A 24,685-nucleotide genomic window follows, 5' to 3' on the forward strand; every position below is an offset into this window, starting at 1 on the left:
CACTTCTGATGCTAAGCTAGCGGCCACTCCTCCCCGTTTAGTGCACATGACATCTCAGTTGTCTGCATGCTCTTGAAGCCTCATGCCCCATCACATCTGAGGGCGGAGTCAACCGGTGCATGACCAGCAGGCTGAGAACTGAACCAGACCTGAGTGACGTTGGCGGTTCTGAGGAACGCAAGCGTGATCTGAAAATCTGCCGGTGATGGCGGCAGCGTCTGCTTACAAACACGGGATGAAGACGATCGCGTTCCACACATTTCTCTTTTTATTATTATTATAATCATCGTCATAGATATTATTCAAAATGATGTTCTTCATAAAGAAAGCAACTTCAGATGCACATCTTTGTTTACATATAAAACATATGAACATACATGATTAGAGGCACGCTGAGAGAAATTAAAGTGCAGCAAATATTCTGCATCATGTACACGGAGGAAACGCTGGATCTTCTCTGTACAAAAGAGTTTAAAAAGCTTCCGAAACACTTGGGTTGTTTGGTGACCTGCATTTCACAAAACAAAACATCCCCGCTTTTAAAACTGTCAAATGGAGTTCCTCTCACCAGGATTCCACACCCGTGAGGAGCCGCTCCTCTGTTCCCTCTTTCACCTTCCTATCGGTATATTCTACCCGACGACAAGACATCATGTGACCTCTTCAACTTCCTACATGTGTCACGTGACATCCCGGCACGTTGGAGCGGTCCAGAGCAAATAAGACAGGACAGAGGAACGTCGTTGCACAAATCTGTTACTATGGATGGCACGTCTCCGGGCGGTAACCATGGTAACATGTTTGTTTGTGTTGCGAGTACAGCGACTGAAGTCAAAATTTAGAAATGTCCCAATTTGACCTTTTTAGAAGTTAAAGAATTCAACAAAGACTGAAAAAACAAAAAATTAACAACAATGGCACGATGAGGGTCCTAAAAACCTGCCGACTAGAAAAAACCTCAAACTGCAGCAGACATTTGATTGACACATGAACGACATCAGTAACTTGGGAGTGCTTGATTTGTCTACCTGAAGTGGTCAGGTGAGTGGGAGGAGCAAAGACTTTTCAAGTATATAAACAGAACGTATGAGGGGACGTCTGTTGGTGCGATACTGACAGTGACTGACCTGGTGACCAAATCAAGCGCACCTGAAAGCACTTCACTAAACATAGATGAGATCTACTTCTGTATGATATTCACCCTCTCTGGAACAGTGGGAGAGGATGTCAATGCCCTCACTGCCACCTGTTCCCATAGTAACTGGAGTGGCGATGATGCACAAATCAAACACCCTGAGCTGATGCTGCCCCCTGCAGGCCGCTGCTCCTTCTCACCTTGACAGTCCTCCACAGTGCCACCACTGTTCAGCATCACTACGCTGTACAGCTGGAGTGTTTCATCTGCTGACCTATGCACACCTGGCGGGTGGAGTCACACACAGCAGACTGCCTGTCCCCCCTTCATCCTGTTTTTCTGTGCTGTTTGGACCGGCGCCAGCAGGGGGCGCAGCAGCTCAGTGAGGATTTGACTGGTCAATCAGCCATCGTGTCAGTGCGATGACTGCTGCACCCGCAACATCTGGATCTGAAAACAAAAATAAAAAGTGAAATAAAAGCTTAGGTCTCTGTGCTGTGATTGGTTGAGCTGGCCATCAGTCACATGCTGCTGTCCTGTAGGAGAGGCTCGATGTCCTCTGGGTCACTGGTGGGCGTGGCCAGAGGGCTGGCGTCCTGAGCGAGAGCAGCGGAGGTGCTGCTGGACTTCCTGGCGGTGCAGGTCTTAATGTCAGCCAGTTGCTGGTGCTCAGGTATGAAGATGGCGACAAGCAGCGCAAAGACGACTGCGCACGCTCCAAACAGGAAGGGAGGGCCGGGGATGACGGCCCTCTACAAAGACACAAACATCAGCCTGTGAGTCAAAAACGCCGCCACTGAACCAGCACATCACCAAAATAAAATGAAAGCTCATGCAGCCAAGAAAAAAATCGCACGTGACCTGTTTGATCGCCATCTAGAGGCCCAGATGTAGCAACACACACTCCTGATCAAAATCTTTGGACCCGATAAAAAGGCATGATTTCCATTTTGTCCTGTTGGATCTCAGGAAGGTTCTAAGCAGAGCTTCAAAAAGAAGAAATGGGAGCAAGAGAGCAAAAGTTGTGAGCAGGCGATTGATTGACAACAACGATTGAACTGAAACAGGCTGTGATCAGCTGATCAAAAGTTTGAGACCGCAGCCTCTAAAAGCCCAAATCTCTGCAAACGTTTGGATTCCGTGTCATTTCCTGTCGTCACACCGTCAAGATCTCCTGATGGCAGCAAAGCTGACCGTCTCTGGAGGTGCTGGATCGTTGAGCTGCAGAAACAACGAGCCATCGCCGCTGAGGTCGGACGCAGTCGGACGCTCATTTTACATTTCTGTAAAGATCCTGAGGGTCACGGAACAAGAGAATCACGTGGCAGAGCCGGAGGATCCGAATGTCTGTCTGTCAAGACATGGGACGGTCCTCCCCCTCAGATGAAGACCATGACCAGTGCTGACGGCATCTGAGGGGGAGGGGCTTCAACAACAAAAAACCTCTTCAAAGGCTACGCCTCCTTCAAACATGGGACATTCAAAAGGTGGAAGAAAGTTTTATTCTCTGACGAGAAGAAACGTAACCTTGACGGTCCTGATGGCTTCCAACGTCACTGGCATGGCGAGGAGATGCCACCTGAGATGTTTCCTACGCGGCACAGTGGGGGGCGCCATCATGATCTGGGTGCTTTTTCCTCCAGTGGAACAATGGAGCTCCAGGCTGTGTGGCGGACGGAGGGCCTCGTCTGTGAGGTCATGACTGGGCTACCAGCAGGACAACGCTACAATTCACAACGCCGTCTGACCGAGAACTTTTTCCAGGAGAGTAACGTCACTCTTTTGGACCACCCAGCGTGTTCGCCAGATCTAAACCCTGTTGAGAACATTTGGGGACGGATGGCGAGGGACGTTTACAGAAGTGGACATCAGTCCCAGACCGTGGACGCCCTCGGTGAAGCCGTCCTCACACTTGGCATCAAGCAGGTCAAACCAGTGTTGTGGAGCTGCTGAGGCGTTTCTGACGCTTCAACTTCTGTTCTAGGAGGTTTGGGGTTTTTGAGCTGGGGTCTCAAACTTTTGATCAGCTGATCACAGCCTGTTTCAGTTCAATCCTTGTTGTCAATCAATCGCCTGCTCACAACTTTTGCTCTCTTGCTCCCATTTCTTCTTTTTGAAGCTCTACTTAGAACCTTCCTGAGATCCAACAGGACAAAATGGAAATCATGCCTTTTTTTTTAACAGGTCTTAAGATTTAGATCAGGAGTGTATAAACCTGTTCGTGTGTGTGCGTCGTACCTCGGTGTTCTGAGCAGGTCGTCCTGCCACTGGTTTCATGTCGTTCAGCTCCACATTGAAGAGGAAGAAGATGAAGCCGTAGAGAGCCGGACCGAGACCGTTACACAGACCCCTGATGCCTGTGATCATCCCCTGGGCCACACCTACACACACACACACGCATCAGTAATGATGACGCGTGTAGTCGTAGTTGCATACCACACACGCTATTGCTGCTCAGCGGGGTGGACGGGTCGGGGGTACTGACCCTGCTGGTCAGGTGAGGCGCTGTGTGACACCAGAGCCGAGACTGCTGGGAAGGTGATGGAGGACATGGCTGCTACTGTTCCTGCCGCCCACATCATCCTGTGACACACACAAGCAGGTTACCATGGCAACAAGCCCTGACACTCCATCCTGAGAGTCTCTCAGCGTTGATGAAGTGGACAATACCACTAAGCTCACCAATCAACCTCTTAAAAAAGCGATGGTGGGAAACTTAGTGATTACAAAGCATTCCAGCATCTTTTATAAAAACACGCCTATCAGCCACCAATGGACGTGCACAAGGTCACGGTGAAGGTGATGGTGAAGCTTCGGAGCATCAGAAATCTCCTAACCAGGTTCTTCCTAGCGAAGCCTTCTGTGAATACATGAGTTACAACATTCAGAATGTCACTCATTCATCAGACAAACCCACGATCCCCATCGACAATCGAGGACAAGTATGCTGAAGAACCCAGGAGGGCGGTGACCAACGGTGCTGCAGGACAACCAGACGCTGATGTCATCAACAGAGGAATGATTGACAGTGGACATGCTACAGCTCCTCCCCCTTTATACTAATGAGTCTTAATTTCAGGAACTCAGAACCGTCAACCCAGGACCCCGACGGGCCTCCCTGCACTCGTCTGGAGCAGCAGCTGCTGCCAACGCCCTCACAGCTCCGCCCACCTCAAGCTTATCATGATTCGACTCACCAGGGTTCCGAGCCGAAGCCGTACCAGGCCAGCTGGAGGAGCTGAAAGCTCAGACCCAGAAGAACCGTGTTCTTTTTCCCGATGGTCCTCATGAGAACACTGAGGAAGAGAGTCTGACAGAGACAGTCAGAGGTCACACGTCAGATATTTGACCACAAGAAATACACACCTGTGGCTTGTTTACAATGGCGAGCAATACTTGGGTTCCTTACCTGAGCCACAATAGACAGAATGCCCACCATGGCGATGAAGGCAGCGATGGCTGCAGGGGAGAACTCGATCACCTGAAACAGGGAGAACTGTCAAGAACTCAGCTGCTGGTTGTCAGGAACCTTAAGACCATTTTATCAGTGCTTTTACACAAGAATGTCACTGCTGTGTGAGCTGACCCTCCAGCCTGAGTCCCACCAGGCAAGCAGACACACAAACCTGACTGGTGTCCTGGAAAGGTGACAAAACCAACTCTGTTACCTGTCTCAGGTAGAGGAAGAAGCTGGAGTACTGGCCGGCCTCGGGCAGGTAGGACAGGAACACGGTCACACAGATGAGCAGCACAGTGGTGTCTTTCCCCACACGACGCAGAGACTACACACACACGCGCACACACACAGATAATTACAGGCTGACGTAGGCCTGGGTGATATGGACGAAAAATAAAATCTCTGATTTTATTTTAAGAAAACAAGAAGTACCAAGGACAGAGGACTCCAAACAAGTTCTGCTTTTCTTGATCAAAAACTTAACTAACCACTGTATAAATGGGGACCGAAACTTTAGCACCGTGCAGAGCGACCGCTTCAGTGATGGCTCTCCGTGGCGCCCCTCTCTTATCATACGTGGTCCCGTGGGGAAACGGTTCCACCACGGGGAGCCGTTCTTTAGTGGGAGTTTGTGGGTTCTAGGGTCTCGTTCATCCTCCCGCTCGGCTGGATGCCTCTGTTTTAGAAGCTGAAACGAGTTTGTTGTGCTGCTGCCTTTCGTTGTGAGGAGCTTCAGACAAACTTGGCAGCTGCAGTCACCTGTTCAACGTCTGCCGCCGCAAACCCAACCCAGGTCCACACCACTGACGCTGCTGCTACTTATCTAACCTTTATTTTTACCAGGCACTCACTTGAGATCAGGTGATCTCTTTTCTGAGCGAGACCTGCCCTGCTACTGCTACTGCTACTGCTACTGCTACTACCACTGTTACTGCTACTACTGTTACTACTACTATTACTACTACTACCACTGTTACTGCTACTACTGTTACTACTACTATTACTACTACTACCACTGTTACTGCTACTACTGTTACTACTACTATTACTACTACTACCACTGTTACTACTACTACTGTTACTACTACTACTAGTATTACTGCTACTACTGTTACTACTACTACCACTGTTACTACTACTACTGCTACTATTACTACTGCTACTGCTACTACTACTATTACTACTACTACCACTGTTACTACTACTACTACTATTACTACTGCTACTGCTACTATTACTACTACTACCACTGTTACTACTACTACAACTACTATTACTACTGCTACTGCTACTACTACTATTACTACTACTACCACTGTTACTACTACTACTATTACTATTACTACTACTACCACTGTTACTACTACGACTACTACTACTACTATTACTACTACTACCACTGTTACTACTACGACTAGTACTACTACTATTACTACTACTACCACTGCTACTACTACTACTACCACTGTTACTACTACGACTACTACTATTACTACTACTACCACTGTTACTACTACTACTACTACTACTGCTACTACTACTACTACTACCACTGTTACTACTGCTACTACTACTACTATTACTACTGCTACTACTACTACTACTGCTACTATTACTACTACTACCACTGCTACTACTACTACTACTATTACTACTGCTACTACTACTGTTACTACTACTACTACTACTGCTACTACTATTACTACTACTACTACTATTACTACTGCTACTACTACTGTTACTACTACTGCTACTACTGCTACTACTACTACTACTACTACTACTACTATTACTACTACTACCACTGCTACTACTACTACTATTACTACTGCTACTACTACTGTTACTACTACTACTACTACTGCTACTACTATTACTACTACTACTACTATTACTACTGCTACTACTACTGTTACTACTACTGCTACTACTGCTACTACTACTACTACTACTACTACTGCTACTACTACTATTACTACTACTATTACTACTGCTACTACTACTGTTACTACTACTACTACTCCTGCTGCTTTCTGAGAAACAAACCTCTGGCTCTCGTTAGCCATGTTGCTGCTATGCATGTGCAGGAAACAAGGGGGAGGGGGGAGGGGGAAATCTATGGAAGCTCCTGGGGGACAAAAGCTGCGCCATAGCAAGAGGAGTAAAGACTCCAATTTTTTATTTTTTTAAATCGTCCACAACAAAAAACTGGAATTAATCGATCAAATCACATCATCACCCAGGCCTAGGCTGATGATGTGATCTCAAGGTCACCACTGCATGGCTCTTTTGGCGCTTGACATACCAACAAACACAACCTGGTAAAATGGGACGCTGGTTGTGCTCTGACTCGGTTCTGTTTTAATTCTAGACTCACAGCGAAGGGATCCGCCTGCTCCCAGGAGATGGGGAAGCCCCACGATGTCAGCCGCATCTTGTCGGGCAGCGACTCCGGGACGATGAAGAACACAAAGGCGATGTCTGCCACGGCGATCACTGTGGCAACCAGGACCACCAGGCTGTCGTCATACTGGGCCGACAGGTAGTCCCCGATGGCCGGGCTCGTCACCAAACTGGCCGCAAAGGTTGCAGAAACCTTAAAGAAATGAGTTATAAACAAACGATGGTCAATACACAACTAAGTTCCTGGTTCTGCTCCTGTTTTACCCACCAGCTCTGACCACCAAGTGCTCATGAGGCATTCAGGGACCATCAAATAGTGGGGCCACAGTTTGGTCCATTAACGTCATGGTTCAATTCGTCTTATGCGTGCTGAGATTTGACAGTTACAAGCTTCTCTTTCTATTTCAGAATGATACCCAGCAAACATGAACAGAGGAAAGAAAGTACATCCTCAGGGACACTAGGGGGCGCTATGTCCTCTTTCAACGGGTTTTTCTGGTTCACCTTTGTCACACAGAGGCTGGTAAGCTAGCTGGACTTTAATTTAAAAACATTTTATTTTTCACCGTCGTTTGACTATAAACGACTATTTAATAAGTCCAGTTTAAGTTGGACAAACACAGTAAACAGACTGAATGAAGATATTCAGCTTTCAACCCTCCATGTCTGCTGTTGTCAGCGGAGCTCTGACCGCCAGCAGCCAATTAAACTGCAGAAGAAAGTCAGATGTTAGTGGCCAGTGGGAGGGGCTTTAAACATGTCATCCGCTGATCGCTCCTGGCTGATATTCACCCTGGTGACATCAGCTACAAAGGTGGCTGATGTGGATTTGTTGATGTGAAAGGTGGTTTAACGATTGCCTGAATGTGTGATCGTGACCTCAAAGTGAAAATGAGTTTGTGAAGCTGTCGCGGTCGGAGTGGGTTACCAGGCCGTAGGCTGTGCTCCTCTCCTGCTCCTCCGTGATGTCGGCCACGTAAGCAAAGATCACCGAGAAGGTCACCGCGAAGATCCCTGAGACGGAGATCAGAGCGAAATACCACCTACACACACACACACACACACACACACACACACCCCCCTTCAGTATGGCAGATGTACTCCTCCAAACAAAGGTCAGCTGATCTCACAGGCCAAGTTGTAACAACGTTTGATTTCAGAGCTTCTTCACACTGCAGTCACTGTCTAGATTTCCTGCTGGGTTCATTCAACATACGTAGCTGCTCAGGTTCACTCAAGTTTTTCTTAGGAGGAGGGGAAGTTGGTTCCAGCGGGTGAGCCAAGGGTTTTTCCTCCTCCCCTGCTGCTGATCCTCCGCCTCTCACATGAACAACATGTGACTGTTCAGAGTCAGCAGTGCCTCTGAGCTCCATGCCAGGATTAATATTCATGGTGCAAGACAAACGCTGTGATTAAATCTGAGAGGGAGCTGATCTCAAACATTCCCGACAACCGTTCGTGATCCAGTTGGCATCAGAGCTTCAGGTCAGTTTGTGTTTTCAAAGTGATTCTTCACACAAAGAAGTTTGTTTTACCATCCAGTTTGTCCTCCTGCATCACTTCTTAGTAACTCCAGGATGCAGGAAGAGCCAGCCACACATATTTAGCTTGAAGCTAATAGGGACTGCTACCAGCTTCTAAACTGTCCCGTACCATCCGTCTAGAAACTCTCCAGGTGGTCTGGGATCATCCTGGTCTCCTTAATCCAGACGTGTGACCAGTGATCCACCAACACTTTGACTGGAGATCAAAACCAACAAGAACCCTTCCAGATCAGTTCAACTATGAACAAGCACCGCTGATCACCTCCCGCTGTAGTGGCGCCCCCAAGTCAAGTTGAGTTCATTACATCTTATTTTGAATATTTACAGCGCCAGATCACACCAGAAGTCCCTTTTCCTATCGAAGAGTTCTAGATTTGTTCTTTTATTCAATGAACTAATGAGGTCCATGTCATGGACCTCATTCATGCATCGCACTTTCACTGCATTTTCAGCATTGTGAGCTGAAGATTCTTAAGTGAGTACTTGAAGGATAAAGTACAGGTTTTGGGTGAAGTATCACTTGAGAGGTAACTGCAGTGTTTTTAACCAGGATGTTCAGGATAAACAGTAGATGACGTGTGTATTCTAATCAATTATTTAATTCAACTAACTAAACTAAAGGGAAATCCCAACAATAATCAAGGGTAAAGCCTTCATGGGACAGGGAGAATTTCAACTGCTGTTACGACGTAAGCGACATTCTAGACTGATACATCGGTGAAATCTGGCGATTCCCAGCCCAACCCTGAACACCTGAAGTTGATAACCTGACAAGACAGAAAAAACTCAGAAATCACAAAAATATGAGACACTGCTGGACTCACCAGGGGCTGATCCTCATGAAGGGGATGGGGGCACAGGTGAAGAAGACTGTCATGAGAAGGAAGGACTTCCTGCCCCAGATGTCTGACAGAGCACCAATCAGAGGAGCCGACAGAAATGACAAGAAGCCCTGAGCAAGGACACAAGCAGAATGTACATGAGACACAAACTTGAGTCTATTTCATAGCCAACAGGAAAACACAACAAACCCTGTTTGAATAGCAGATGTTAAGTTGGGGAAACAAACTCGCCGTCAAGCCAGGTACAATTCTGAGAGGAACACCTGATCTTCCAGACAAGAAGATAAAGACACTTCTCCAGGGAGCTGAGACCCAGGCTAGTTAGCTTAGCACAATGACTGGTAGTGGGTGGGAAGTGTTAGCGTAGCTCCGTCTCTGCCTGCATTAATATCAGGAGGGTTGTGTGTAACCTTGGTGATGAACACCAGTTTAACATGAGGAGACGTTGTAGTGGTAGAATCAGACACGTAGCCGGAACTACTTTCCTGACTGGGCGCAGTGATTTGACGCAGCACCTCCAAAGCTCCACTGGAACTTGGGTCAACAGAACCAAAGGTTTGTTGAGGACCAGAAGAGCGACTGCTGCTACTGATGATGAGGAGGAGGAGGAGGATTCCTGCTGGACACACCAGCATCCTGGACCTGAGCTAGCTGATGCTAACACTTCCACCCACTACCAGCCATTGGGCTAAGCTAACTAGCCTGGACCTGAGCTAGCTGATGCTAACACTTCCACCCACTACCAGCCATTGGGCTAAGCTAACTAGCCTGGACCTGAGCTAGCTGATGCTAACACTTCCACCCACTACCAGCCATTGGGCTAAGCTAACTAGCCTGGACCTGAGCTAGCTGAAGCGAACACTTCCCCAGAATAGATGTAATATAACACTGATGAAATAAAGCACCCATGTGGACTCACCTTCACCCCCTGGACCAGGCCATTCATCAGGAAGGTGTGCTGTGGAAATGTCTCATGGAGAACCTGAAACACACAGAGCACCGCGTCACATGTCTACACCCACCGGTGCACAGCCACCAACCAGACAGGACCGGTCAGGTCAGCACTCAGGAGTCTACGAGGGCTCCTAGAAGGGAGCTGGATTCAGCTGTCCATCATCTTTGTTGTCTAGACAACAAAGATGATGGGAGGTTCTGGTGTTCAGTGACTTACGTGGGCCAATGGAAGCTTCTCCCTCAAAATTTACACTATATAATTTGATGGATGGCCCTTTAAGGAATGAAAGTCCCTAAAGGAAAGGCACAGTGAAACCAGCAATTTTTCAAAATACAACACACAATATGACCAGGAAGTCTTTGTGCTCAATACAAACATAAACCAAGAGACAACCCATCAAATCAGCCGAATCTGAGTAAGTTCACAAGCCCAGGCGGGGAAACACACGGTGGCTGAAACGCTGACGGTGGATTTAGCAGCTGTGTGGAGGACAGGCGTGATCGGCGTCGCAGAGGAGGGGGAGAGAGGCTGTGCCAATGAAGGAAAAAGGGCTGCTTTCATCTGAAAGGCCTGTGTTACCAGAACAGTAGTGACTGACTACTCACACACTCCCAAAAAAAGCTTGTATATGCAACCATTTTGGTCGAAGTAGAGCCCCGATGTACATGAGGAGTGTTGGCATCAACGGGTTTGAAGGAACTTAACTGGGCTTCTAAAAGACACCAGAAGAAGGTGGAACAGCCAACAAAGGCTGTGACGAAGAGCTGAAGAAGATTTGTCTACCAGTGAAGAACAGAGAGTTCTGGAGGGATGGCCTTCTGCTGGACTAGTTCCTGGTCCCAGTCAGCCATCTTGCTGCTGTCTGGAAACCAAGGCAGAGTTTGACAATAACCATGAAGACGCTGAAACAGCCTGTCAGTTAAAGACGGCTACATCTGGGGAATTTTTTATTTTGCCATTTCCAGCCGTCTTTTCGAGTAGGAGACTTCCACATAGATTGATGGAAGCAGGACTGCTACGGCCTGAGACAGCCCGGCTCCTCCTCTGATTCACGGCGTGGTCGTTGCACTCAGGAATTACGGTAATCAACAGTAGCAGCTACATCGACCACGTCGACTGCACAAGATCGCCATGAGAAGCCCACTCGACCCCAATGGGCAGTGGTGCTTCTTTCCCTTTTGGCTCTCAAACATTTGGTCTCTGAAGGGATGTTTGGGGGTTACTCACAGTCAGCATGGGCGTGGTCAGCAGCCCCCAGGCGAAGAACTCCAGGAAGATAACCACCACTGCGTGAGTCACTCTGGCTCGGCCCCGGCCGTGCTGAGGCAGGGACAAGAGACACAAACGTCAACTTTTCTTCAGACGTGAACTTCCCGCTGCTTCAGTTGCTCAGCACAGGAGTTTTACTACCGGCTGAGTACTGCATCCTGTCTTGTGGCAACTATACGCACAACAAATACTACTGATGAGCATTTTACTATCCAGGGAGTCACATGACAGGCATCCGAATAAGTTTGAGCACACAGGTAGGTTTAGCCTGGTAACAATACTCCAATAATACTTGCAATTTTTAAAAAAATGTGGAGATGTCAAAAGGCATAGCACAGTTTCTCCATTTTCAATGTACTGGCATAAAATGGAGGACACACACTCTTCAGAGACCAAGTTCAGACCCTCATAACTGCTGATAAGGCATTTGTACTTACTGTTCTGATACTAGAATCAGAAATGCTGCCAGTTCTGGCTAAAATCATGGCGTTGGTATGAGCGAGTACTTGAGTCCACGCCAACCTCATACCATATTTTATTACAAGAAAAACAAGTGTTTATCTTAATAGCAGGGCGGCCCGGTGGAGCAGTGGTCCTCACTGTGGCCCCCATCAAGGAGGTTGTGGGTGGAGCAGTGGTCCTCCCTGTGGCCCCCCATCAAGAAGGTTGTGGGTGGAGCCCCGGCTGCAGCACGGGGTCTTTCTGGGTGAGTCTCCATGTTCTCCCTGTTCCTGCTGGGTTCTCTCTGGTACTCCAGCTTCCTCCACAGTCCAAAGACATCAAGAGGGACCAGGTTAATCCAGACTCTAAATTGACCGTAGGCGTGGCTGGGAGAGCCAATGGTTGTCTGTCTCTATGTGTTGGCCCTGCCATGGACTGGTGACCTGTCCAGGGGGAAGGCTGCTGGGATAGGCTCCACCCCCACCACCCTCAACAGGATGAGCAGTGGAAGATGGAGGGAGGGAGGGAAGGATGGAGGGAGGGAGGGAAAGATGGATGGAAGGAGGGTTGGATGGAAGGAGGGAGGGAAAGATGGATGGAGGGAGGGTTGGGTGGAAGGAGGGAGGGTTGGATGGAAGGAGGGTTGGATGGAAGGAGGGAGGGAAAGATGGATGGAGGGAGGGTTGGGTGGAAGGAGGGAGGGTTGGATGGAAGGAGGGAGGGAAGGATGGATGGATCTCAATAGAAATGTGCTAGCACTGCTAGCTTCACTTAGCATTGCAAACTATAAATAAATATTCACCCCCTACAAACCAAAACAGGAAGTTGCCTTTCCAACTACTGTTTTAGAGAAGAAGCAGCAACCATTATCTGTCAATAGTTTCCAGCAACACAGCGCTGCTAAAACCACGACAGCCATGAGGCAGCGTTCCACATTAGAGAGTCCCTGTGGTGAAATGGCCACATGGAGTGGTCACAGTTTTTGTTTTGAGGGGCGGCACCGACATGTGGAGGTTCCACATGGGTGACCTTGTCACACCGGCGTATGCGGCGAGTTGAACAAGGTGAAGGAAGTGCAGCAGCAAACACTAGAAACTGCTTCTAAACAACGTGATGAATCCCACCAAGAGCCTTCAGTGAGGCGCTCTGATCCAGTCCTTTGATTCCTCTTTAACGTCCTCATCTTTGAAGTAGTTGCTGCACTACAGGTGTCCAAATGACAGTCGCAGCAGAACAGGCTCTGATTGGTCGAGATCGCAGCTGCACCGACAGTTGACTATAGGTAATTTATTATTAATTATTGATTCCAAGATGGGAGTTCTTACTCATGTGAGAGTCTCAGAGTAGAACACAAAAAGTTCAATGGCTTTAATTCTCTGTAGATATTTGATTTGTAAACGCAAAAAGATGCTAGACATCAATACAGGGTTCGTAGTATCCAGCTCTTAAAGACTACATTAAAGTGTGTAGATGGCGTATATATAGTAGTGTATAAGTAAATATAAAGTATATACATAATACAGAAGTTGATCATTTGGAATCTTATTGGGAGAGCAAAGCGGGATCAGAACTTCTCTAACCCTCGGTGTTCACTTCAGGTCAAATGTGCCGCTGTTTCCTGAACATACTGGTAAAGATATTCACATCTTCAATGAAGGAGCCCTGAGCCTGCAGTTCCACTCCTGCAAGCGAGCATGAGTCAGAAACCTTCAGATCAGAGGGGTCCTCGGAGGGACCTCTTCATGACCATGGCAGGTGGTTCTGTTGAGTTTGAAGACGAAAGGAACTTGTCTCCTCCAGCGCCCCGGTGGGCAGGTAGCTCGCTGACATGTTATGGGACGAAGTAGAATCGAGTGTTTGAGTTGAAGCGCAGCTGCTGCTGCTAGCTGTCGGGTAGTTAGCTAACTACATGAACTAGTCGCCAGTTGTCATTTCATTCAAGCTAACTGACCCTCGGCATTAGCCTCCCAGCTAGCTAGCAGCCCCGAGCAGACCACCACGTCCTTTGCATTCCTGTTATTTAAAATTCTCCGTCCAATTCCAGCACCTGTCAACCGATCCTCTCTCATTTTAAGGACGTTTTCGTTCGGGCTATCGTTAGTCGCTAATGCTAACAGTCAGCTAGCGCCACTCACGGAGCTGCGGACCAGCATGATGTCGTTGCCCTCGGTCGCTGTCTTCCCCCGGTTCATCTCACATCTTGCCGAAAAGATGTTCACGCCGAGTCCGTCTTGCTGGGCATCGTCCTGCGGTGTCTCCGTCACTTCCAGGGTGTAAATTAGTCCCACGCCGCTCCGCTAACATGAGCTCCCGCTGCCGTCTGCTTGCTTCCGAGGCGGTGGACGGTGACGCTGGAGCAGCCGCGACTTCGGCCCAAATTCCTCCGCTCTGCTTCTGATCAGGTTTGTCACTGGGTGCTGGTACCGGGGTGTCCCAGGCGGGCGGAGCTGTTCTTGTTTGCCAAACGGCAATTAACGTGTAGGGGCCTTACTGCCACCTACTGGACTGGAAGGCGAATCTGTAGATAAATAGAGTAAAAAACAAAACAAAATAATAACAAACATTATAGAGTAGAACCTTCAGGCTCAGGCCCTAATAATTTTCCAGCGCTGGATTACAAATCAAGCTGCTGCCGTCTGAATCTGGGAAGTGTGAGGATGTTCCTCTGTTCCGTGTCTTTCCTCGTCTCAGAAATAACTGAAAACACACTGTTATGTACAGAAAGATGGAAATATGGAATAAAGTACCGCCAGAGGCTAAACTGTTCACGGGTAGAATGGTTTTTAAGAAAATGTCAAAACAAGCGGCTCTCAACTCCAGCTCCACCCCAAACCAGATATTCTTTCCTGCGCGGTTTCAAATTTAAAATGAAATTTCATCTTAATTTCAGTTCATCAGTGATTTTTATTATTTGTATTTATTTATTATTCATTTATTTACTGTTTGGTATTAGGAGGGATCAAGGACAGTTGTAACAAATTTTTGCAAAAAATTTTGCAAATAGCTCATTAAATTAAACCAAAAAGTGAATGCTGACTTGCTGCAGCCCTGTGCTGCAAGTCAGCATTTCAGGATGTAAATGTTTTCAAACTGAGCTGACGAATCCGCCGGAGCGCGTGCAGACGAGGGCCGGCGCCCAGCTCCTTCTGACTGGAGGTGCTGGTTCCAAGGCAAGTATCTCTTTGGTGCCTCATGCAATGTCCTGTTCATCTGGTCTCTGGTTCCGGACTGTAGCTCCATTAATGACAGAGAGGAACAGAGCCAAGCAGAGTATGGAGTCTTTGGGTTGTGTCTTGTACTACCAGGCTGACGGCAACGGCACAAACAGAACCAACAGGACGCAGGAGGGAGGAGTGGGGAACAATTCAACTGCTGCACATGACCGCTATGAACTGGTCTGTGGGTCAGAACCGAGACAGGTTCCCACCAGAAATATAAGAGCTTCAGCAAATGAATAGCAGGTGTTTCCCGCCCCTGAGGCCCCCGAGGCCCCGGGCTGAGCTCTCACACAGCTGATGTCATCGGGTTGTTCTTATATCACGGTGGCTGGATTTTTCTTTTCAAACTTGCTCAGTTTGTCAGCAGCATTTTAAATAAATTGCTCTTAGAACCCGTTTCTTCCCCGGTCGGGTCTGACGGGAGCCTGATCGACTCAAATACCGCCCTCGCGGATCGTTGCTATCGCTTAAACGAGCGCAGTTTCCGCGCGCGGCCCCGCCTCCCCGGTGAAGCTGTTTCCAGATCAGGTCGCATTAAAGACGTGTTGCCGTGACACCTTCAGCAGCTCACAGATCTGACTCCGGATCAGCTCGGCAGTTCGCGCTCTTCCGCTGCGGCGTCGTGTGACGACCGCGATGTGAACGATGTCGTTGTCGGAACATCTGGCGCGCGACAGTGCGCAAACTCTGCGCCACTGCCGCTGTCGCCGCACCGCAGAGAAAAACGGGTCAACACAGCGGAGCAGAATTTGGCAGGAAGATCCAGCTGCTGCCCGTCTCCAACAGTCTCACTATTTAGCAAGAAGGACTCGGTGGTGCTAGAATTTTTGTCCTCTCACTTCCGGCAATTTGTTTTCAAAATTAAAGGGAGAATGTTCTACATTCGAATTAGGTCGTTCAAATAGAGCGGAAACAAAACTCTCACAATTAAACATTGAGATGAGATATTTTCTGAATTTTCCCTCCCAGGAAATTTCGTCATTTCCCCAGGAGGGTCAACGCGGCTCAACCATCTTTGTCTTTTACTGTGAAATACTGTTTACTGTGAAATGTAGCACTGCAATACAACAATTTCTCGCAAGGGATTAATAAGGGATTTCTGCTTCTGCTTCTGATTTGTATGAATCGTCAAATCTAGGTTATTTCACGTCACATTGAAGGCTTTGCTTTTATTTTGAAGGCCGCGAAAAGTAACTTCCGCCGCCCGCCGTCTCAGCGCAGCCAGCTTGGCGTAGCGGCGACGAGTTAAACACAGACCCAGCGGATCAATTCGGAGTCCCGGTGGTTGATCGGGACTATGCGGCGACGCTGATTCCAGGACCGGTAAGACACCGGCGCTCGCGGCGCCGCCGGACGAGCCGTTAGACGACGCGCTGGTCCGCGGCGACATTTTAGCGCAGAGCCGTTAGCTTAGCGCCAGCGCTGCTCCACACACCTCCCTCTCCCTTTGTTCGCCTGCGCCGTTTTCAACGGATGCGGGTTTAGTAAATAGTGGCGCAGTGTGCCGCTGCCTGCGGGTGAGGCAGTCAGCGAGTGTGCGGAAGTTGCGGGGCGGTTATTAACGGGTAGCTGGCAGAGGCTGCCTGACCTCTTGACGGTCACCATCATCATCATCTTCATCTTCGTCGTTAGCAGCAGCTACCGACGGTTTATGTTCCTCCTGACAAGTTCAACCGTCAATGAACATAGAGCCCGCGCGTGCGCGCGCGCGCGTCAGTCAGAGGGAGAGATCGTGACGATTCTTCAAATACAAGAACAACGTGGAGCGTGCATGGGTTCGTGTGTGTTTATTGTCGTATGTGGTGATGCAGCTGGGGTTCTGCTTCTATTAAGTTACTTCCACGTCACTGGTGATGATCACGTTTTCAGCCCCCCCCGCGCACACACACACACACCCACACACACACATCAAACACATGAAATGTGTGTGAGTCGAATTCGTCCTGAATCAGGTGAGAACCAGGTGACCTGCTGCTGCAGCGATGTTCTTCGTTGGGAACGCAGGCGAGTGTTTACACACTCCTGAATGTGGGATCCAGGTTCTTATTCCTCTGGACTGTACAGAACTCAGTACTGTCACATCTTGTGAGTATTCTCTTGCCTGAAACTGAGCATTTCTCGTGGGACACTCGGGGAGGAAGTGACACGCACACTAATGTCCTTTCACAGTAAGATGTGAACCTCGGTTCATCCCTCTGTCCACTCATGGCCTCAAAACTCTCAATTCTAAGAACTTCCTTCTAAGAATGCTCGTTTGAACGTGGACCCTGATGCTTCCACGCTGTGAGATCCAGGGCTCACCTGGAGGCCAGGTACATCACCTGGAAGGAGCTCATTTCCGCTCCCGCTCCCCTGGAGCCCTCCAGGTCCCGCACAGGGACATTTATATTTGGGGCCACGACATGAAATATGCTTCCTCAATCTAGTCAGCTGTAGCTATCTCTGACGGTTGCTAGGCAACGGTGCAGCACTGTGCAGTGTGTGTGCATGCGTGTGTGTTTGAGTGTGTATGTGTTACTGCAGTGCTGCATGTGTGTTACTGCAGAGCTGTGTGCGCATTACTACCGTGCCGTGTGTGTGTGTTCCTTGCAACAGCTCAGAGTAAATTGGTGATTGGGAGTGTGTCGTGTCGGGGGGGGCGAGGTCGTCCCGTTGCTGTCGCCGGCTGGCCTCCAGCCGTGGCGCCGTGCTGCTGCCGCTGTCTGTGACCTTGTGAAAGCAGGATCTGTGGTTGTGGGGGTTCTGCCTCTGCCGGCCGGCTGCAGGAATCTTCTGCTGTTCTGCTGCCTGATGGGACTTGAAGTCATGGAACCGGGATTCAGTCTGACGACCTTTAATGTACAGGTGCTATCCCTTGATTCCACATCCTGTCTGCTCTCTGCACTTCCTGTTGCTGCCAACGTAACGTCCTAGTCAGAAGAATGCAGCTGCATTGGAGGTGGTAATCATTGCAACACTGCGACGCCTCAGCGACCCCCACCTGCTTCCTGTGTGCTGAACGGTTGGTTTGACCCGTAGATCTGTGTGACGCCAGAAAACAGAAACTCAGGTGACAGAGGAGCACGTTTGTTCATCAGCGGGTTTCCTTGAGAAACTTACTTAGAAATAAAAACTGTAGCATTTTAGACCCCCCCCTCCATCATCAAGAACATTCATTTCACATTAGCGTGTAGCTCATCCTGGTTGGCGTCCAATGGCGTGTCGAGGTCACCTGAATGTGATGGTTGTCCGTACGGAGGCAGGAACCACCTGTGTGGAGCACCCACCAGGTCTCAGTACTGCTCTAGAAGGAGAGAAGGTCATGTGATGAGATTTTAACCACGTTGACAGAACCCTGTCGGCCAGAGCGTGAGGTCAGCAACTCCACGTTTGTTGGCTCCTTTCAGCTTTGTCACGGTGATGAGTTGACGTGGAAGCTTTAAACACACCAGAGACAACATGGCGGGAAGTTTGATGTCATCGTGGCTCCCAAGATTTATAACTGTATTCATTACAAGACCCAGACGGCGCCTCTGAACGCCAGACTTGTTGCTGGGTGTGTTTGATGGTGATTTGTACGTCATATCAACATCATGTGACGTAAGATGGTGGTCGGCGGCTTATTGAGAGTCAAATTTAAAATGTTTCTCTTTCTCTCTGAAGTTGCCCCCCCACCGTACTCATGTCAGTAGGATGCGGCAGGGTTCCCTGACCTTTAACCTCTGGCTTTTGACCCGTGATTACATGGAGATGACATCGCTGTTGAAATATGTCTGCTTAGTCTCAGAGCTCAAACTCCAAGCTGAACACAAGCTGGAATTTCTGTAAATGCTGCTGGAGACAGAACCTTCTGGACAAACTGGTGATGGATTCCAATGATGTCCTCGAGCATGATGGGAATGGAGGGGGCGTGGCTAAATGTTAGCCCCAAAGCAGCAGGTGACAATCCTGGCCGAGGCTCACTGAAGGTGGAGCAGTAACCCTCATCTCAGTTCCTCTCAGTTTCTGAGCGCGGCAGGAGTTCATTCTGAAACTCATGTATTTAATTAAAATTTTAATTTGGTCTCAAGAATCCTGGAGATTCAGTTGAACAATTCTACTACAGTGACATCACAGGTCACGCCCCCTTTTCATAACACTAAAGATCCAAGTGCATCAGAAAAATAAACACTTTAACAAACGTCCTTTACAACAAATGATGTGACCTTGACCATGACATCTGATGTTGATGTTCTGGGAATGCGGCGTGGGTGGGCTTTATGACCCATACTGCTGGCAGCCAGCAGGGCGGCGATGACACTGTCGTTGCGTCCTGCTGCTGCGTGTGAATCAGAAGCAGCAGCATGTCTGCAGGAAACATTGAGCAGTGGTTTCCATCTGCTGGCAGCATCTCACGTCCTTGGGTCCAGCCTGAAGCAGCTGTTCAGCAGCTGAGAAGCCCCCCTGAAGCCCCCCCTCCAGCACTTTAGAAGAGTTTCTGGTACAAAAGAGAGTGAAATGATCTGAATGACAGCAGGAAGTGAACCTCCATGAAGCATCACTGGCTCTGCTCTCTCTCCCCAGGCTCAACACTCCAGGTGTTAGTCTGCACCCTGTCTGAATGCTGCCTCTTCAGGGCCCAGCCTGATTCCTGGTGCTGCTGCTCCTCCTCCCTCCTCTCCCCACCCTCCCCCTGCCCCCCCTTTCCCCGCTTTACAGCCTGGACTGGTGGCCCGGTAGGCCGCCCCCCCCTCCCCCCACAGGTGGATGAATGAAGACCCCATTCAAGAGCCCAGCGGCCCCACGGCCTCGAGCGGACGGGGGTGAGTCAGCTGACAGAAGTACACTACAATTCCCATGATGCATTTCCTGCGCGCACTTCCAGCTCAAGTTCACACGTATGATATCAACGTGATCTAAGCTGATCGGCAATTTTCAATCAGATGACCAACATGCTGATGCCATCCGTTATTCGCATGACTGATGTCATGAAGGAACTTTGACCTTGAGCTAGAGTCGCTTCATCACCTCAGCGGAGCCGCAGCGGCTCATCGGACAGAAAAACAGGAAGTCCAAACCATTCGGACGGGTGGAGCTTCACACGCACCAGCTGAGCCAACATGTCTGACCTTTGTTATTGATGTTGGTGACTTTTGTCATGATCTTGATCTCCCTGGTCCTGACAGGACCGCCTCTGAATGTGTTCACACCAGAACCTGTTAACATTCGATCAGACGCATGATGATGACACGTGTGACCATATTCTGTTTGTGTGTCAGGGCATTCAGGCGTCTCTGCAAACATGATGAAGAAAAAGAATTCACACAAGTGAGTTTTTTAAAACGGGTTTTATGGAATAAAATGGCTCACGTGTGCAAATTCTCCTTCCCGCTATCGTCTTGTCTCCTCTCTGACTCTCTTTCTCGTCACCATGACTCGCCGCAGGAAGCCAAGGACCAGTGTTGGTCCCAGTAAGACGTTGGCTCCGCCCAGAAGGAACATTGTGGGCTGCAGGATCCAGCACATCTGGAAGGAGGGCAGTACGTGTGCATTTCTGCTTCCAGTCACCAGACGCCATCTCTGGTCTCTTCAGGGGTTTAGTGGACGCCATGACGCCAGACACGTCCAGAGACGTGGTCATGGTGTTCTAGTGACTGGTTCAATGATTGACACACACACTCATCATGGTTTGTGTTGCTGTGCTGTCTTCAGGTAAGTCGTCCCAATGGAAGGGGACGGTCCTAGACCAGGTCCCTGTCAACCCCTCCCTCTACCTGATCAAGTACGACGGCTTTGACTGCATCTACGGTCTGGAGCTGTACAGCGATGAACGTGTGGTTGGCCTGGAAGTGCTGCCCGACCGAGTGGGTGAGGAGTGCCTCCATGACATCACTTCCTGTCTAGAATGTGTTCCCCCAGCCTCTGTCCGGTGCGCTGTCTCTCTGTACTGTCACCTGAACTAACCAGACTGTGTCATGTTCACTGCCCAGCTCCGGCCCGTGTGAGCGACTCACTGCTGGCAGATACGATGATCGGAAAGGCGGTGGAGCACATGTTTGAAACAGAGGAGGGGCCAAAGGAGGAGTGGCGGGGGATGGTTTTGGCACGGGCCCCCATCATGACGTCCTGGTTCTACATCACCTACGAGAAGGACCCGGTTCTCTACATGTACCAGCTGCTTGATGACTACAAGGAGGGAGACCTGCGCATCATGCCTGATTCCAGTGAGCCAGCACGCCGCTTTCCTCTCGTTCACATGACATTTTCATCTTTTGTTCCTCAAAAGAAGCCTTGAAGGTTTCTAAAAGTCTAAAATCTGAGTGTAAACTCCACCCACTTGTATCTGCAGATGACAGCATGGCAGTGGAGCGGGAGCCTGGTGAGGTGGTAGACAGCCTGGTGGGCAAACAGGTGGAATATGCCAAAGAGGACGGCGGGAAGCGATCGGGGATGGTCATCCACCAGGTGGAGGCCAAGCCTTCCGTCTACTTCATCAAATTTGACGATGACTTCCACATCTACGTCTACGACCTGGTCAAGACCTCCTAAGACCAGAACACTCGGTCCAGAACAGACTCACCTACTGCGACCCCTGAAAACGACCTTCTCTAAAACATTTAAAACGCCATCGGTGGCGCCTCCACATCAAGACTTTCCTCTTTCTCTTATGAAGCGCCTTCAGAAACCAAGGCGACGGTGTGTCCTCAGACCCCCGAAGGTGAATCGTTGACCTGATCTCATAATAAACGTAGCAGTTGACAGCGTCATCCAGGTGGACTCGAAGAAGGTCTGCTACCATATCCAACCCCCTGAGACCCTGTCAGGATGCGTCATGTGTTTGGGGGGGTGGGGTTCATGAAGGGGCGGGACTTAGCTGGACCATCAATTCCATCTGCCTTCATATTCAGTGTAAATAGACTTGTGTTTCTGTTAGTGGCCCCGCCTCCCCGAGGTAACCGATGTGGACGCAATGCTGACCCACCAGAGGACATGGAGGTTTTCCTTCTCATTGTTTGTCTTCATTTCTCAGCCAGCCAGGTTGTTGTCCGTTAGCATTGTGGTGATTTTGTGTTCAGACCAAACTCAAACACAGTCTTGTCATCGACGGTTCCAGACAGGCAGTCACGCCAAATCACGTGAATGGTGTGTTGCTTTTTTGTCGTGTTGTGAGATTTTTAACACACCAACTGAGGGAATCTGACCCGAACCACAGAAAAACGGCATTTGAAAAGTCGCTTGCTTGAAATCGGACCTTGACAAGAGTAAACCCATAGTAACCCTTGTTCTCTGGCGTCTGTGAGTACGAGGCAGCAGTGACGGTGCGTCTCCACGGTAGCGGATGATCACTCGTGTGTGTTCGGGAGTGTTCGGTTAGAACACATCAGCTGTTCACAGGGAACTGGTCAGTGGGCGTTCTAGTAGAAGTGTCAGTCATCAGGTAGAGCCGCAACGGCTAGTTGATGAACAGGTAATTACATAAGGAATCAAATCTTTCCTTTTAATGAGGCTAAAGCATTTTCCGATCGGTCAAACCAAACAGGCAGCTGAATGACGCCGCCATGTTCTTCAGGACATTTGTAAACCCGACTGATGAGAAGCTTGAGGAAGTTCATCGCTAACGAGCAGCGCTTCGAGGCTCAGAATGTTCCAGGGACCGTTCTTGTGCCTGAAAGTATTCATGTACCAGGATGGTGATGGCCCTTCATCACGTTGGGTCAAGCCATCCCAGTCCGCCTGAGTCCGGTCCCAGGACCAGCAGAACATGTTCAGCACCACCCGCCACGCAAAATGTTCAACTGCCAGTCCACCGAGGAGTTGATGGCTACACACAAAAGTAGTGGAGTGACACCAGACAACAGCAAATCAGGTCAAAGTGGAATAAATTACACTCAAGTGTAGAACAAACAGAACCACAGCTAAGCTAGCTAGCTGGCCGGCTAGGACTAAGCTAGCTTGGCCGTGGTTCTAGCTAGCCGGCTAGCTTAGCTGGCTCCTACTCAGCCAAAACACAGCCATGATTGTTCTAGGCAGCTAGCATGACCGTCAAGTGCTGTAGCGGGTCAGAACCTCAGAACAATTTTAATGAGAACATTTTGCAGAAGTAATGAACGTTGAACAATTGAGGATCAGTAATAGTTCGACTGCCTGTCGCTGTCATCACTCTGTTGATGTTTTATGGCCCCGCCCTCAGTGTGCTGTTGTCTGATTGGTTGCTCTCCCCCTGGTTCAGTGTCCAGAGGTGCAGGTGTGCAGTTCTGAACCTGGTAAACCAAACAGCAGTTGATCTGTTGGAGGCAGATTTTATGTTTTTGAAGAGCCTGTTCTGGTCCTGCTGACTCCTCGGACCAGTCGCCATGTTGCTGCCATGTTGTCTCCATTTTCACACCAGCTGGCACATTTTCTCACCTTGTTGTCTGTCCTGTCTTCTATGGCTCCTTCAACCTTGCTTCTCTCTGCTGCTCGGCCGCCATGACAGATATTTGATCTCATCATCATCTCACAGCTCTTGATATGAGCATGATAAATACATCCCACAATCCTTTGCTCTCAGCTGATGCAGCTCCTCCCTCCGCTGAAGAACATTAAAACCAGAGACTTGTTATCCTGGATCTGCTCATGCATTCAGAAACGTTCTGGTTTGACCATTGATGCCTGGTCATGCTTGACAAAGCTCCGCCTCCTCCTCCATGTTGTGAACCATCTGAGTTCATGTTGCTTCTATCTCGACATATAAGAATTCTGATATATAGCAGGATATACATATATATATACGTATATGTATATACGTATATATATGTATATATATATGTATATATATATATGTGTGTGTGTGTATATATATATGTGTATATATATATATACACATATATATATATATATAATTTGTTGGAAGGTTTAAGTCCTTTTTTCCGTATCTGAAGTCACAATCCGATATCCTCCCCGTTTTGTTTTGTTTTTTTACCAAATTGTCATCTTTGTCAATAAATTGTTTGAAATAAAATTGAAAATGATTAATTTTCTTAAAAAAGTAAAATTCTGTGAGTTAATTAGCATGAGGTCACCTGAGAATCCGTAGCTCTGTGCCAGTGCCACATCTCTAGTTCTGGACCTCGTTAGCCTCATCCTCAAGGTTTTCTTGAACATTTCGTAGTTGTTGCCATGGAAACAAACAAAGAAAACTTCCTGTCCTCTGGCCCTGGTGCATTGTGGGTGCTGCCCCAACAACATCATCAGCATAGAATGGTGCTGTTGCTACACAGTTTATTTACTTTTTCAGCTCCTCTTTGCTCATAGTCAAGCAGGTCGGCCATCTTGAATCTTTTGCAACAAGCTGTTAGCACTGGCTAACAGGTAGCCAGCACCCCTAAGTGATGGGTCCCTGCCCCCCCGCTGTGTATGGAGCCACCTCGTCTGGTTGTGTTGCAGTTCATCACCACCCTGGTGCGACTTAGCACCTTTCATG

At 48.8% G+C, this 24,685-nt stretch overlaps 2 protein-coding genes across 3 annotated transcripts in view; one reads left to right on the forward strand and one right to left on the reverse strand.

The window, feature by feature from the left end:
• Positions 1-231: 231 nt before the first annotated feature.
• Positions 232-14,550, reverse strand: slc71a2b (solute carrier family 71 member 2b). The gene is made up of 12 exons (XM_086205663.1): positions 14,182-14,550; positions 11,564-11,656; positions 10,301-10,363; positions 9,364-9,491; positions 7,924-8,038; positions 6,970-7,188; positions 4,804-4,917; positions 4,545-4,616; positions 4,333-4,445; positions 3,621-3,718; positions 3,374-3,516; positions 232-1,887 (listed from the first exon to the last, which is right to left on the reverse strand). Exons 1-12 carry the CDS (start codon positions 14,236-14,238, stop codon positions 1,657-1,659), a joined length of 1,446 nt encoding a protein of 481 aa, XP_086061789.1. The 5' UTR covers positions 14,239-14,550; the 3' UTR covers positions 232-1,656.
• A 1,883-nt stretch (positions 14,551-16,433) lies between these two features.
• spinb (spindlin b) overlaps positions 16,434-24,685 on the forward strand; it is an 8,843-nt gene continuing 591 nt past the window's right edge. Inside the window, exons 1-7 of one of the 2 annotated variants that reach the window (XM_086205664.1) lie at positions 16,434-16,587; positions 19,807-20,045; positions 20,502-20,550; positions 20,668-20,762; positions 20,935-21,090; positions 21,213-21,446; positions 21,572-24,685. The exon at positions 21,572-24,685 is cut by the window's right edge and continues 591 nt beyond it. In XM_086205664.1, the coding sequence (XP_086061790.1) occupies positions 19,994-20,045; positions 20,502-20,550; positions 20,668-20,762; positions 20,935-21,090; positions 21,213-21,446; positions 21,572-21,771 (786 nt within the window). In that variant the 5' untranslated portion in view covers positions 16,434-16,587; positions 19,807-19,993 and the 3' untranslated portion in view covers positions 21,772-24,685. Of the gene's footprint in view, positions 16,588-16,713; positions 17,040-19,806; positions 20,046-20,501; positions 20,551-20,667; positions 20,763-20,934; positions 21,091-21,212; positions 21,447-21,571 lie in introns of those variants that run through there. The other variant, XM_086205665.1, reaches the window with a different exon arrangement.

The sequence above is a fragment of the Aulostomus chinensis genome, chromosome 6, assembly GCF_037954235.1.
Source record: "Aulostomus chinensis isolate RoL2024-O1b breed Wild chromosome 6, RoL_Achi_v1.0, whole genome shotgun sequence".
Taxonomy (NCBI): Eukaryota; Metazoa; Chordata; class Actinopteri; order Syngnathiformes; family Aulostomidae; genus Aulostomus; species Aulostomus chinensis.

Coding starts and splice junctions, on each gene's coding strand:
- slc71a2b (XM_086205663.1), bottom strand. CDS start 14,238: ATGAACCGGGGGAAGACAGCGACCGAGGGCAACGACATCATGCTGGTC. Junction 10,364..11,563: donor TGACCACGCCCATGCTGACT/GTGAGTAACCCC, acceptor TGTGTGTTTCAG/GTTCTCCATGAGACATTTCC. Junction 4,617..4,803: donor TCTTCCTCTACCTGAGACAG/GTAACAGAGTTG, acceptor TCCCTGTTTCAG/GTGATCGAGTTCTCCCCTGC.